This window comes from Calliopsis andreniformis, chromosome 7 (assembly GCF_051401765.1).
Source record: "Calliopsis andreniformis isolate RMS-2024a chromosome 7, iyCalAndr_principal, whole genome shotgun sequence".
Taxonomy (NCBI): Eukaryota; Metazoa; Arthropoda; class Insecta; order Hymenoptera; family Andrenidae; genus Calliopsis; species Calliopsis andreniformis.
The window spans coordinates 3,829,952-3,846,048 of NC_135068.1; the positions used below are offsets into that span (position 1 = coordinate 3,829,952).

Below are 16,097 nucleotides of genomic sequence, written 5' to 3' on the forward strand. Positions count from 1 at the left end.
TGACTTCGAAAATTGAGGATAAATGTTTGTCTACTGAAATCACAGGCTTTAGTTATGGGAGAATGACTGAAAACCTGTGATTATAAATAAACACCATTACTACCTTACTGAAAATAATATGTCGGTCCTAACCTCCAAAAAGTCCCACATTTTCTAACACAATCTGTAGCGACTTTTTCTAAAGATATGGGATATTTTTGGAGGATAGGTTCCACATGCATAGTTAATTAAACTGGCTTCAATTGCATAAAAAATAAGAAAAACATGAAACATTTTTGAAGGGTAGGTTTTAAATACAAATGCAATGAAAAAAGTTCGAATGCACATATACCTGAAAACATATTTTCGTTTTAGTTTACATATTGTTTTATATTGCGTAAAATGCACATTTCTTGATTGTTCCAAGGTCCATTATATTTGTTCGATACAGATTATACATACATATGTACTATATTATGTATCTATACTTATATTGTGCATCATAGATAGTGTATATAATTATGCTTTGACTTTGGTTCCATTACATTGATTATGTAAATATTCAGTACATTATATGTACATGTAATAATATATTCATAACAAAAGCACTAATTACTAAACACTAATATCACTTCTCTATTAATTCTTGTAAATAAGTAAATACATATTATTTGTGTATATGAATGTATGCATTTTTATCTTTGAATGTGTGCATATTTACATGTTTTGCTATCATTTATAACTTTCATTTAAAGATATCAATATTTCATATGCCACGAATTATTATAGTCATAAGAAAACATTATATGTGAAAGAGGTAATGGAAAATTAAGAAAATTAAAAAAAAATTTCTATGAATAAAATTTTCCATCAAGCTTTGCCAAAAGTGAAATGGATCCCAGTTTGAAAGTTGATTGAAAAAATTGCAAATTTTAGCACAGTAAGCGAATTATACGCACAGTGGTTTACCGATGTCTGATTAATGGAAACGCATGGCGATGAAAATTATCGGTTGTCATGGAAATTCATTTGATGAGGAATATTGACCATAATAGTATTCATAAATTGAAATATTTATGCAAACCACCAAAATTATATTTTTATAATAAATACGAAAAACCCTATTTAATGTTTGTACAATATTACTTATCAATTCAGGTTTATCAAACATTATTTAAAATAATTATTTTTCACAATTTTGCTATCTTACTGTTAATACTGTAACTACTAATGTAGTTAAAGTACTCTGACTATAGGTTTTTCGTTATCCACCTCATTTCCTAAAATTATCCTCTCATTTTCTCTTGCTCTTGCTGTTAATAAGACAAAAAAAGTAGAAAACTATACATAAATTGGTTTCAAGACTGTTTCATACGCTTTATAAGATCACTGCTTGCTCCTTTATCTTGTAATATTTCAGAGAATAGTTCCTCACGATTTATAATCGTTTGTTGTTTGAAACTTATAGAAAAGGGTATAGAGGGCATTGAAATATTTTTAAAGGTTATATATAATTATTTTCGCTATAAGTTTATCTGTATTCTACTCATATCTTGAGATTATTTTCGTATGCTCAAATTTCTGTATTATCGTAATTTCCTATATTCATATTTTTTCTCAGAACAGCTTCGCAAAAAATAAAAATTAATAATTAGCATAAATCTAATTGTAATCTCATTATAGTGCATTATATGTATATTTTGTAACATGTGAGTGCGTGAATAATGTTATTATAGCATAAGACAAGAATGCAATTGATAAAAACTATTATGGTGCATTCTATAAAAGCACCAGAAATTGAATTAATTTAGGTTGACAATTTGTATTATGCTAGTAATATATGATATTGTATTTATTCATTATAAACTCATCACTATGTATTGTACTGCAAATATTTTTGCTTTTAAATATTTTTATTCTTTTACTTTTTCTTTTGATAAGCCAAAAATGAGTCATAAGAAAGATATGAGATAGTTACTTGTACCGATTTTCGAGCTTATAACGAGTAAATAATACAATAAGTAGTGGTAAATAATTAAATAATGGTCCCCTACACGTTTATAATAAATATCTCACTATTAAGATAAACAGGTTATAAGATTCAAATTTATTTAAAAATTTATTTAAACTCTTTTTCAATTAAATTCACTCAACGTCATCAATTGTTTCAATACTTAGTATCTACATTGCAAAGCTTTCAACGTATCGAAATTGAGACTAATAACTGAATCCTGTTTTATGGCCGCCTAAATATAAGTTGCTTGTGAAACGAAATTAAAAAGACTCGACATCGACAATCAGATATTTCATTCGTGTTTCACACTCTCCAAGATAGAATTAACAGTATAAATGAGGCGTGTTCGTACGAGAATAATTTCGTTCCATTTTATGCAGCGCCTCTTTTAATACGACGACTCGCAATCAAAACGTGATGAGCATCATAAAACAAGCCCCAGTTCTTTTCGCTTGTTCGACGAACTTGACTGTGTGTTGGAAAAATGAAACAGCATTTCCGCGGTTTGTACAAAGAAGATAATATTTCTTAATGTTCATGACTCAAAATCGAAAATTATTTACATATAACTATAGTAATAAAACTTTTAATTTCCAAAATTAAACTAAAATTGTTTGTAATATCTCTCAAATATATCTGTTCATTATATTCTCTGATTTCAACAAACATGCTGTAAACATACGGGGTGTTTGAAAACACGTGTATGAAATATTGAGGGATAATTTATATATCAAAATAGGACGAAAATCTATAATGACGAAATTATGTTTGGGGTTTCGTTTCAGAGTTATTAGTTATCGCAAAGATGTTTAAAATTCGCATGAAATGTATCAGGTTTGAGACGTATTCTGCTGCTAGCGTGTATAGGTTAGGTATAGTGAAATCAGTGAAATAAATCCTGAGTCAGACACATTTCACGTGTTCCTAAAATGAAGCCTGAAACTTTATTTCGTACACCTTCATTTCCATCTTATTTTAGATAGTAAAATCAACTCCTAAAATTTTGTACACACGTGGTTAAACACTTTATATTTATCCTTTAAACGTATGTACAGGTACATACTTTCTGATAATAGAAGTAGATTTTAGTGCTAATTTTAAAAATCATAGAAAATCTGTATTACGACTTTGTGTAGATGTTTGGAACACTCACCCTTTGTGGTACTCCTACTCTAGTACGAATATGTCTCGGGGAACCTTGAGTTTGGCCCTGTTTCTCCTTCCTATGTGTCTTCAATCCTCGGAGTAGTCTGGAAAACGTCGTCTTCTTTTTGCTTGTATTTTGTCCTTGTTCTGCAATCATAGATATACCATAAGTAAGTACCAGCGAAAATGTATAAAACATTGAAAAGTGTTAAAATTATAAAGCTTTGCACGTGATTAGTTACTTGTGCAGAAATTCTATAGTCCTATTTATTGACCATGTTTACTGATGGATCAATTGCATTGAAATATTTAATAATAATTGAATTTTTTTATGATATTACATTGAATGCCAGAGACCAGAAATAATAGTTATTCAGAAAATTTTTTTAAAAAAATCATTAAAAAAAATTATTTCTTACTTAATTAAGTTGAGGTTAATAATCGTAAAGCCTTAAGTAAATTTTCCTGAAAATAACATGATTAAGAAATATCGGTTTCTAAACTTTTTCATTGCACCATAATCATTATTTTTATGACCGGAATTTTTTATCGTTAACGCCAATCATTACCAATGACAGAAATTCATTTTGATTATCCGTAGCTGTTATTGATGGCGAAAAATAATTTCGATTGCTCATAGCAGTTATAAATAAAAGAAATTCATTTCGGTTGCTCATAACTCTTATCGATGACAGAAATATTTTTTCGGTTTTTATTTCTCCAAAAGAAATTTTTGCTTTATAGCAAAGTAAAAAGTAATTAAAATATCTTCTCAACTGATAGGTTTTTGACATAAATAGGTTAATATTTCTATACACATTCATTATAAATCATATTTAATTTAAAAGGAATTTATGTGACCTTTATATGTCCTGTTAGCGATGATTTATGAAAAAAAACTGATTAGGTACATCAGAATATGTCCCCTTCGAAATCATTCAACCCAATCATAGCCATTTGTGCATAATGTAAGTGTAATTTATAAGCAATTTGCAATGGCAGATTAAAATGAGATATGAGATGAGATGTAGTACAACGTAATTTATCACGAAATCCAATTTCACTGAGGATAAGATATAGTTTTTTAAGGTTAGGTTTGTAATTTTAAGCTATAATTTTTCGTTTCGTGCAAGAATAAGTCAGCCAGCATGATTTTTCAAATTTTTGAAAGATTTTGCAGAGAGATACAGCAAAGATAGGCATGAATAGTCAGGGAAAAAATACTATTTTTAACATAAAGCTTCTCAACCACTTTCAGCCTCAGAAAGCGTATATGTTTTTCCTCCGAAAAACCTCCATTCATTAAACTCGTAAAGCAAATACATAGATAAGTATGTATACTAAGTAAAATGTATGCAAAAATTTAACTGCTGCCACGTTCGCTAATTTTAGCATACCCAGAGTTTTACTAATGCTGCCTATAACGCGGTTTTACCTGCCTTTACACATTCTATTGTGTTCACAATGGACGGATACACAAAGCACCATGGCATAGCACAAAATTAACCAGTATTTACATACTGTAACAACAGAGGAGGATGTAGAATACTGTTATGTTCCCAAGTGCCACTTCGGTCATGAGTGATACAAACATTTATTAGACACAATTCTAATATACTGTCGTAGGATAAAGCTCGAGGGGTCCACAAATTGAGAAATACGAGATTAATAAAATATCCGTATAATGAGCTGCGAAAATTGAACCAAGTAGCTTATAAGGAGTTGGAGAATTTGTTTTCATATTTTGGATATACATATCTAGAAAATATTTAATGATGTTATATATATAATTTTATATGTATATACTAAAATGAGCCATCTCACTCTACCATCTTAAATTACTTGAAGTAATCATAGCGAAACTGTCTTATACATGAACAAATAAACTTTTTCAGATAAATGTTATGTGGGGAGTAATATAGGAACAATGTAATAACTTAAAATTGTAATATAATAGTGTAGGGTTATACAATAGGGACAATGTATCTAATTAGTTTATGGTACGTTGCTTGCTATTTAGGGGTAAATTTCATCCTCGATTTCCTTCTAAATACATATACTATTTGAATACACTATTAAACAATAGTGTAAACCAATGCACTATTTGAATGAAATAAAATAAAATGAAAGTAAATGAACACATATAATGTTCACGTATATGGATACATAATTCTCAAAAATATCTAAATTTATATCTAGTAATTAAAATATTGTTGCCTAAACAATAGAAAAAATCAATAATATTGCAACTGTAATACCTAAATGAACAATAATTATAAAACTAATGGCAATATTATCTTATTTAATTACATTGTCCCATTCAGTACAATGGGACAAAATTTACTTTTTTAAAAAGGGAAAAACAAAGTTAATAAATTCAGAAAGAAATTTATTGGTACTATGGATCATTATATTACATATTTTCCTATAATAAAATGTCTTATTACAGTCAAATATTTTCCTATATAAAAATAAAATAAAATTCTCCTTTCCAATGTTACAAATTAAAACTAAAATGGTCGTCTAACTTTCCCCTTATTTTGCCTTAAACAAACCTGTCCCATTTGTGCCACCTTTCCCCCACAAGATCTTCCTTCAATTCCCCCTTTTCAACAATGATGTTTCAACTACTGCTCCCAATCTCGCAAATAATCGAATGAATCCAGATCGGCCGCAACATCGCTATCCATTAATGGATAATTCAGGCATGTCGTTAGTTACCCTAGCAGCCGGGCCATCCCACCCTACGCTGCGACAGTATATTGTATTAGTGTCAACGCATCCGTTTATTAGCACCGACAACGCCGTATAATTAGCTACCTTTGCGTCGTGAACATTGGTCGAAACGAATTATCATGCTTCCAATTCGACGTTCATCGTCAGCCGAAATGGGGACCCAAGCCGCACGGCGTCCCCCATTCCCTGTTGCTCAGTGACTGACGTCTACTACTTTAACTGATTACCTAATCGACATAATTGTCCGTCTCGATTGAACGGAATACGTTGGTGGTAATTGCTTGTCACGTAGCGGCCAGTACGCGATTAGGTAACGTATTAATCAGAACTATTCTACGGTAGTATCCGAAACTCTCGATCGTGCGTGCTCGTGAGACTAATTTCAATTAGTTGCGTTGAGTAATCGGTGATAACATCGAAGACGCTAGCGATGACTTTAGTTTCTGGTACGAGTGTTTTTTAATTGTGAGTTTTAACTCTTTGAAGGACGGAATTTTGGAAAATAAAAAGACCCATGTTGCATGGAAATTTGATTCTTTTAAAATTGAAGAGAGTAGGTTTATTTTAATTTGTAAGCAATTGCTGTGCTTGAAGTAATTTTAATTTTTCAAGGTGGTATAAAAAATGTCCCACCATGCATACAGAGTGTTTCCAAATATGTGGGACATTTTTGGAGGATATATTCTAGACACGAAGTCTATGAAAAAAGTTCATGTGCGCTTAGTTTTTTAGTTATACTCTATTTTATATGGCGTACGATATAATAGTTTCTTTAAGGGGTTACGTCTATCTAGAAGCCCGAAAAAGCTATGTAACTCTCGGAGTTTTTTTCTTTAACTATATTAAAGAATGCAAATGTTTTTCTTCTAGAAGATAGATCTTTTAACTGTATTATTCTAAATTTTCAGGAAGAAATGTTATTAACTAAAGAAGATTCTGCCATCGATAGAAGAAGTGTTTTTCTTTTCAACATTTACTAGGGGACATTTCCTAGCCCTAGATCAAACAGTGCATCTGAAAGTTAAGAGTCAAATGGATATTAAAAGTACATGAAATTTAGAAGTCCTTGACGATCTCAAGTTTTAATTTTGCATTCTGTTACAAAATGGCGGTCGTGTAAACTTGAGATATGGAATTTCAATGGAAAGATCGTTTTTTTTAATTACTGAAAAAATTGGAAATACAACTCAAAAGAGTTAGGTCATCGAGGACAGCGTAAGGGTCCTAAAAATATCTTTTGCAAATTTGCAGTAAATCGATCAAATGGTACCCAATATGTCATGTCCACTGCCTTTGAAAATCGTGTTTCGAAAAAAATGCGTTTAAAGTCTTACGTACAGAGGTATATGTAGTTTCTTGTATGTAAGCAGCAGCGCCTGATCGCGCGAATTCGTGTCGCTCAAAGGTGTATAACTTCATTAGATTTTGAGACATTGATATGAAATTTTTTGAGGACACATTCTTAAAATTTGAAGCTTTCCAAATATGTAAAATATGAAAAATCGACTGTTTTTTACCCATTTAAATAGGTGTATCCCCTTAAGACATATCACTGTGTGCCACTCATTCAAGTGACCGAAATATTCCGGGCCTAGTAGGGTCTTAAAAAAAATGGCACACCATGCAGGCAAGAAATGAACCAGCATTTTACGCAATATGAAATAGCATGTAACTAAAAAATTATGCGTTTTTGAGCACATGTGAATTTGAACTCTTTTTTTATTGCCTACGTATCTAGAACCTAACCTCCAAAAGTGATTCACGGTTTTCTTATTTTTTACAGAATTTGAGCTAGCGTTTCACACAACACAAAAGAGAGTATAACGAAAAAACGAAGCATTTCTAGAAAGTTCATATGAACTTTTTCATTATCTAAGTATGCAGAACCCATTCTCCAAAAGTGTCCCACATGTTTGGAACCACTATGTATTTATATAGGTATTAAGAAGGTGGGACACTTTTAACTCTACCACTCTAAAAAGAGTTAATGTTATTATAGTGAATTTAGAATGAAATTTAAGGTATATGGATTTATTATTATTTATAATAATAATATTAACAATAAAATAAATGTTACTTAATAATAAATTGCTCTCTGCAATTTCTTATTGCTGTATTCTTGGAATCAACGTATTTATTAAAGATGAATCAAAAATATTAGTCTTCCATTGATTTTCTCAAAGGTTTTAGAAAAAGGAACGCTATACTAAAAAAAAGAATATGAACATGTGCATATCAGTATTATATACATATCTAATAAATGTTTAGCATATCATTCTCAAATGAAGAATATATGCGATTAAATTATTTTCCCTATTGTTACCCTGCTCGATAAAAATCGTAAATATTCCAAACGCCAAAATAAATAAAAAAAAAATAATTCCAAGTAAAATTTGAATCTAATCTAATCATTAGAAAACCAATTAATTGACGAATACAAAATATTTTTGAGACCTGTATTTAAAAAATGATCACACTGTTAATTCAAGGCCTTCCTTTCTACTTACACAAATTAAAGAAAAAGCTAGAAGCAGTTAAATAATTCAACAATATATCTACTATTACACAATATCCCCAAAAAAATAGTGGTGGTATGTTACTAAAAACTCTATTCCAAATAGTGACAGCCACAGCGTTGCCCAGTGATTATCGTTTTGGAACAGATTCTGCATATTCGGCGGAATATTTCCCATGAAATAGCCAAAAAGTCTACAGTACGCTCCCAAAATTATTGACAGGCAGAGTGTCTCGTCGGAATACGTGTCGCAGATTGTTAAAATCGCATTCATTGTTACATACAATGCGCGCCGACAGAGGGAGATTCGAGAGATGACTACAAAGCTGAAACAAAGCGAGATTGAGTTGTATTTCCATATCGGGCCGACAAACGTACTTGTTTGTCACGTTGACGATTATAACGTTAGAGTCAATGAAGCGTGGTGTACAAATTTAACCAAACATTATCATTATATAGTAATTATTGCGATGTCGTAATGATTGCTAATCTTAGCAATTAATTTGATTTACCACACATTGCACTATTCATCATCTCTTCGTCCAGTCATCGTTTATAGCCAACATGATGTGATTATGGGTAATTAAAAGGATATAAAAGGGACTTTTCCTGAACATGGATTATAGATTTCTGCATTATCAAATAGAATTTAATTTAAAATATATTATTGTCATTTCACCACTAGTAGGTTTTCTAATATCATAACATTTTTTAAAGAAATGAAGTTTTCTAAGTATGATTGTGTTGCTTATAACTGTACTGCATTTGAAAGTTGTAAAACCAGCTTGCAGTGTTTAAATCGCATGTTGGTTTGGCTGAAATTAAATAAAATGTAAAATGAATGAAATATAAAATGTAAAATGTTTGAATACATAAAATGTCCAAATTTTGATTTTTTAAATATTATGAAGTATCCAATTCTAATTTCAATCGCAAGAAGAATTAGAAATTTTAAAATGGTTTTATAATTATGAAATACAATATATTATAAGCAATTGATTAATAATTTTCATTAAATTTTAATAAATTTGAATTTTTACAGAGTCACTTACAGTTGGAATTCAATTTTATCGAAAGCTGCCTATTATTTGCACTAATTACTACTTAGTATATTATGTGAAATTTATCTATTTTAATTATTGAACATCATATGCAGAAATGGAAAAACTTGAAAGCTGAAAGGAAAAAATCTACTCGTTTGAAGATTTTAAAAAGCGCCAAAGATAAAAATGTATTTAGTATAGAATAATATGTAGAATTTTGTAATATACAGTTCTGGTTGAAACCAAACTTCTATAAGTTATAAGGAATGTTTAAATAGTAGTACGTATACTATAATTATATTATCTATTATATTATGTAGGTATAGATACTGTAGAGTAAATAACTGATTTTTAACTTTCAGCAACAGAAAATTCTGACTTTTTTAAATCTTTATCAGTTTTCATCAACTTTCATCTCTCAAATTATTACAGCGTTATCTAAACGAAAACAGGGAGTCTTTCTGAGATTCTCCCACTTCCGTATTGTGAAGAAAACCACGTGACTCTATACGTATAGTCTACTATATCACATAACCAAAATCTCAAACACTACACATCATGGAAGTATGATTAAATAAGTATTGTACAAATTAAAAATTGAATAACCTAATAAGAATGTATAAATGAAATCTTTTGCATTTCGTATTTTTCAATTCTAATTCGGATGAGAAATAAACATTATGCAGATTATTCCAAAAATATTTGATATTTCTGAGGAAAAAAACAAAGATTCCAGATGTAAGAATATGTCTAAAATATAGAATTAAATTTTTTTGTATTACATTTTATTTATCAGAAAATTGATTTTGAATAAGAGTTGGGTATACATGCACCGAAGTACAGTTTTAGACACTTGATGAGTATAAAGAGGCAAGGGGAATGCTTCTCGTTTACCATAGACATAGCGAAACACCCAGAGACAACACTTCTACCAGAAACTTTGATGTTCGAACCCCTAACTTGAGTGACCTTGAACGTATCTCCCTGATGCAACGTTGCTAATTTTAGTACCTACCACTTGTACATACAGGATGGGCGAAACGTTTCGATGGAAGGAGTAGCTTTTTTAAGTACATAAAGCGTGGATTTATATGTATACATATACATACGATATATTATCATATTACAGTATCTATTAATGTATCGACGATAACTGTTTTTTACATATTGTTTATAATGACAGAATATTGTTTCGAACTTCTCAACGAGCTACTATTAATAAGTACAGATAGAATTAAATGCGAGTGACAGTCACACATGCAAATTTTGCAATGTTTTTCGTAATAATGTTGCTGGACATGTACAGTAAAGCTTATTTTTCAAAGAACATCATCATTTAAAATTTATATTGGTCGATTTGTATATATTAAAATTTGGTATTGCAGAAATGACAAATTACTGCCTCTGTGTGTGTTACAAAAAAAGAGAACCATACAAATAAAAAAATGTTTGAGATAACACTTGTCTGATATAAAAAATACTATTGTTACATAAATTTGTTTATAAATAGAGCTAGTCAACAAATATGAAGAAACTTAAAGGTACAAAGATATTCAAAGTAGTAATTCTAATTTATCCACAATGTGTACATATATTGAATCAAAATCAAAGGTATACATTTTCTAAATATAAAAATACTTAGTACTAACAATGAAAATTATTGGAAATTATTAGGAGATAATTTTTTAATAATTTTTTAAAGCTTGAGATTCTTCAGCATAAAGCTGTAAAAAATTGATTCATGATTATAATTTAATTATTATTGTAAATTATTATAAGTTACATTTTTAATTTCAATTTTTGTAGAATTATGCTTCTTCGTGAATAATTCGTATGTCAGTATTTTCAAGTTTAAATTCATGATTTAATGCTGAACCTTCGTTTTCAGGTCCAATTTATTAATATCCCTAAAAAATCTCCAAATGGCGTGACTGAAGTAGATACACGAAAACAGACTATAAAAAGGGATTAACCTTCCATGTACTTGCCTTCATAAATTTTTCTGTAATAAAACGCAGCATTGCTACATAACCATAGCCTGTGCAACATATATACATCACATGATTTATTAGATTCCCCAGTGCCATTAAATTACATTTTTTTCTTTTCAGTGAAAATAAAAGTAAACGCATATAACTGCACAGTAGCAACAGAAAACATAAAGGACTATTTCATGTGTCCTAAACAGTTATAAAATGTAGTAAATACTACGATGAGCTTACATAGGGGAACTAGAATACATCAATTGTATGTATTTCTCATGTAAATTAATCTGAACTAATATAAAGTATAAATTATAAATAAATTACAAATTATAAGATTACGAAACTGCAAATAAATACATCATAATACTACAGCGTCATAGATTACAGTATTTCCATGTTCTAAAGTAATTGCTAGACTCACTGAATCTTGAAATTATTCAAAGCAAATGTAATTTGCTATTCAAAATGTCATTGACACTGTCACTTACACTTTTGGTAAGACTATACTGGGTTATCAGGACTTAGGTTAACCTCAGGAACTCGATAGTAAACTGTAAATTTAAAGTAAACAGATACTACTATTTCCTAACAAAGCAGATGACTCCGCCAGCCTAACGGTTAAAGGGTTACGTAATATTTGTAAATACCTTTGCGTATAATGAAATTATCAAATACTTCTTAAAGTTTAGTGCCTTATTTGACATCTAGAATTAGCTTATAATTTACAAAACGGATTTTTAATTAGTTTACAGCAAAAATAGTAAAAGAGTGTAAGTAGCTAAATGCCATAACCAGGAAACGTTATTTATATCGTACCATAACCAACAGGGTTGCTAATTAAAGAGAATTGTGAGCGTTCAGCTACTAAACTGACCAAGTTGTCAGCTCTAGTAGCAAATTTTGCCTATGAAACAAGTAATATCAAGATTTAGTGTACACCCAGCTCAGCGTGTACACTATCATCTCTTTTTACAAGGGGGCCATTAATGAAGAGGGAGAGAGGTAGAAAATGTCGATGCAGCCAGAATCGTTTGAGTTGGCTGTTCATAATATATACAACCAAATTATAACTTAAAAAGAGGTGCAGGCAAGCTAAGTGTCCTAGTACTCTACTATGTCCCTCTACTTGGACACTGACTCATTTTATTTTATTTTGAGCTTAAATTCTAATATATTTACCAAAAAACAAAAAACAATATTATAAAGTAGTATATTTAGTTGCTGGAACGCAATGTAAGTGTTGGAACTTATATAAAAATACCTAAGAAGATAGTCCACTTACTGAGACATTTGACATCTTAAGCGACCAGATATTGGGACATTTACCTTATCTGTCATGCTGTAAAAGGAAATGCATTCCTTTCACAAACCTTATCTAATGTTATTTTGCAATTTTAATTAATAATTGATGAATTTCTCATAGGTGGCAAATTTGAGGACACTAGCGACATTAGAGCTGTCTACCTTAATACCACATCGAACAAGCTAATTGACAAATCCATAAAAAGATTGCATCAGGTCTAATAACTTATACTCTTCCATGATAACCCACTCAGTCGAAAGGAAGTAGCCAAGGGTCCACTACTTTCGTCCCAACCATTCTATTCCTTAATGTCCCCCCAGTTCCGAGCGAGCCTTCTCAAATGAAATACAGCCAGCAGTACTAATCCTCAAAATCGAACCGACCGTGAGCCGTTATCTGCGATGTCCACCACCGAACTACAAATTCGCCGGAAGCCACTATTATTCCGAAGAGGGCCGTTCGTATTTTACCAAGGCGGATAGCGAGCAGGCGGACAGGAACGATACAGGCAAAGAGTACAAAAGGCTCGTAGGACCATGGTCGGAATGTCGACTCGCAATATCGAAAATATATTGCCAGGCCTCTAACCACAAGTCATGTTCAATCGAATGAATCGTATGGAATAAAAATAAACCTGGCCATCGAAGACGAAAGGTCCAATACCGTTTTCTCTGTCGCGGGAAACGACCGAGTCGGTGGGCACGCGGAAGGGAAGACGCGGGAGTGGAAGAAGTAGGAGAGAAGGCGATGGAGAGAAGAAAATGCAAAAAAATCTCTGGAGAGGATCGAACAAATGTCCCGCCAGAACATGCATCAAGTTTTGAAGTTGCGTGAGGGATGAAATTCCTGCTATAGCGTAGTCACGTTAAAACGGACCGACTTTGTCTTCTTTCACGTCAGTGTCGACTATTCTTTCTCTGGAGTCTCATTCATGTTTTTGTATAGTATGTGTGTCTGTAGTATAGGTACGCCTTGGTATCTCCCAGTTTGTATTCTCGCTTTACTGGTTAGACAGGTACATTCGTTTGGAGATTCTGATGTTTTGTGATTGTAGATTGATTTATGTGTATTTCCGCAAACTGTCCTCTTTTGAATGGCTATACATATATTTGGTAAAGTAGAACGCCGACTACTGGACCTAATATGCAGACGAAATGTGTTCAGGTAAGAGAATTTACGCAGATTATAGACCAATCACTCGCCTGACATTAATGATACATTTTCACGTGACGGTAAATCGTGACTTTTACGATCATGACAGTAAATGTCAGGTCTTTTTTTGTCGTCGTGATAATTAGATGTGATAGTGTAGCTTAATGCTATTACATTGTTGTACAGTGTCATGACAACAAAAGTCATGACGTTTACTGTCACGTAAAAACATACTGTAAAGGTACCAACACACTATTATCGCATCTCATGAAAACATGATATCCATAGTCGACGTTTTTTCCTTATTTTAAATCTATTTTTCTACAATATGAAACAAATTTGTTGTAATATGCAACATGATAGTAATGTGTTCGCATCCTAAACCTTATTTATTTAAGTATACTTGGGACATTTCGCACGGTTTAAATCCACCGTGTAAATTGAGTCCTAGATGTAGTATGCAATATTTACAATTTTGGCAATACTTAAAGATTCTTTCTGACTGATAAGTTACGTTGGTTTTTCAACATAAGTAATTCTGTAAATATATATACATTTTATATCTCAAATTGTTGCAGTCCTTTTTCAAATACTTCGAATGCTTCGTAGTCCACCAGAATCACATCTTCAACGTCACTTTCGCTTGCTGTTTTAATAAAATTCAAATAGACACTATCTCCATCACTAATGTTATTTTTATTGTAGGAAACTCTATTTTTGGATAGTTCTGTTTTAGGTTTTATTATTTTTTAAAGAGAGATAACCGCTTGAAAGTTTCAAAATATCAATCCTTTTTTCTTATATATTTACATCGACATACATATTAACATAATTAATAACGAAACACAGTTTTCGCGGAACATAGTACCGTGAAAAAATTCAATGAATTCGCAAAGTTAGAATTTTTAATAAAATGGTGTAAGTAGCCCTGCAGCTTGTCCAGGGTGTTTAACAAAAAACAAGAAAAGAATGTGGAGAATGCACGTACTTTATGACAATTTAAATAGTTATCCATTCTTAAAGCGGGTTTAATAATAAATGACTATTTTCTTGAAAAATATTTTCTACATTTGACTACCTGTCTTCATCCTTAGAAAAATGTCTCATTATCAGAAGCAGAATCTATCAACTTAATTTTCCACCAATTTTGAAAGGAACATTTTATAACAGTTATTCCATCATTAATATTCTTCGCCCTTTATTTTATGCAGATAAATAATTGGTTTCGTGAAAGTATAATATTCCAAATGCATCTTTTATGTGTTTGAGTTTTAGATCACTTAAACCCATTCTTCATTCTCACTGCAATAATCTACAGTTATAATGTATCACTCATTAAGTCCTAAAATCCAAGTCTTCTCCTTTTCAGTAGATCATGTACAGATCGATTCTGTTTTTAATGAAGTCAGCATCAAAAGTTACCGAAGAAGGTACGACCAACACAGAGAGAAAAGTGAAAGACGCTAACAGACCAGCTGCACAGGAAGACAAATACCTCGACAGACGTGGGCTGCGTCTCAGCTGTATCCGTGACACTATTTGCCCCTGACTTTCAACCTCTTATTCTTTTCTTGTTTATGCTGCTTCTTCAACTTCACGTTTCCGTGCTACCTACGTTCTAGCTGAACTTTGTATGTATCGTGTCTCAACATGGCTTCGTAGACAAGTGAAAAATTATCCAATTTTCAGAGATTATCTGTCAGAAGCGTGAAACATATTCCGTTGAGTAATGATCAAAGAAGTCTGCTGTAGTTCATGCGTGACACGTCTTATTATCTTTTGTTTATGCATACGCTCATCGCGAATTGTATCCCATTGGCTGGGAAAGATTGCTATGATAATTTTAAGTTTAATACACTGTTGTGTGAAAAATCTGGGAGAAAAAGTTAGCGATACTGTTGAAATCAACGAATTTATAAAATTAGTTGCAGTGTTGAAATTTGAAGAATTTGATTGGATATTGTAACTTGAATATGATGAAAGAAAATTAGAAAAGAAAGCATACTTTTGAAGGTTTTATGTTAGGACTGCTGTGTTACTTTAAGTAACGATAAATGGAATTAACCTTAAATTATAAGCTATCAAATTCATATTAACAATTACAACTAGATCTAATGAAAGGAATTATATTATGTAATAGTAAAACAAAAATTTATTTAGCACATAGAATGCATAGAGCTCTGCAACACAGTAATAAAAATTTCTTTAAAATTTATGTAATGAT

At 31.2% G+C, this 16,097-nt stretch overlaps 1 protein-coding gene across 1 annotated transcript in view; it reads right to left on the bottom strand.

Annotated features, from left to right (window-relative positions):
* LOC143181736 (uncharacterized) overlaps window positions 1-16,097 on the bottom strand; it is a 585,733-nt gene that overhangs the window by 73,992 nt on the left and 495,644 nt on the right. The window contains exon 5 of the mRNA XM_076382294.1: window positions 3,147-3,286. Within this exon, the coding sequence (XP_076238409.1) occupies window positions 3,147-3,286 (140 nt within the window). The remainder of the gene's footprint in view (window positions 1-3,146; window positions 3,287-16,097) is intronic.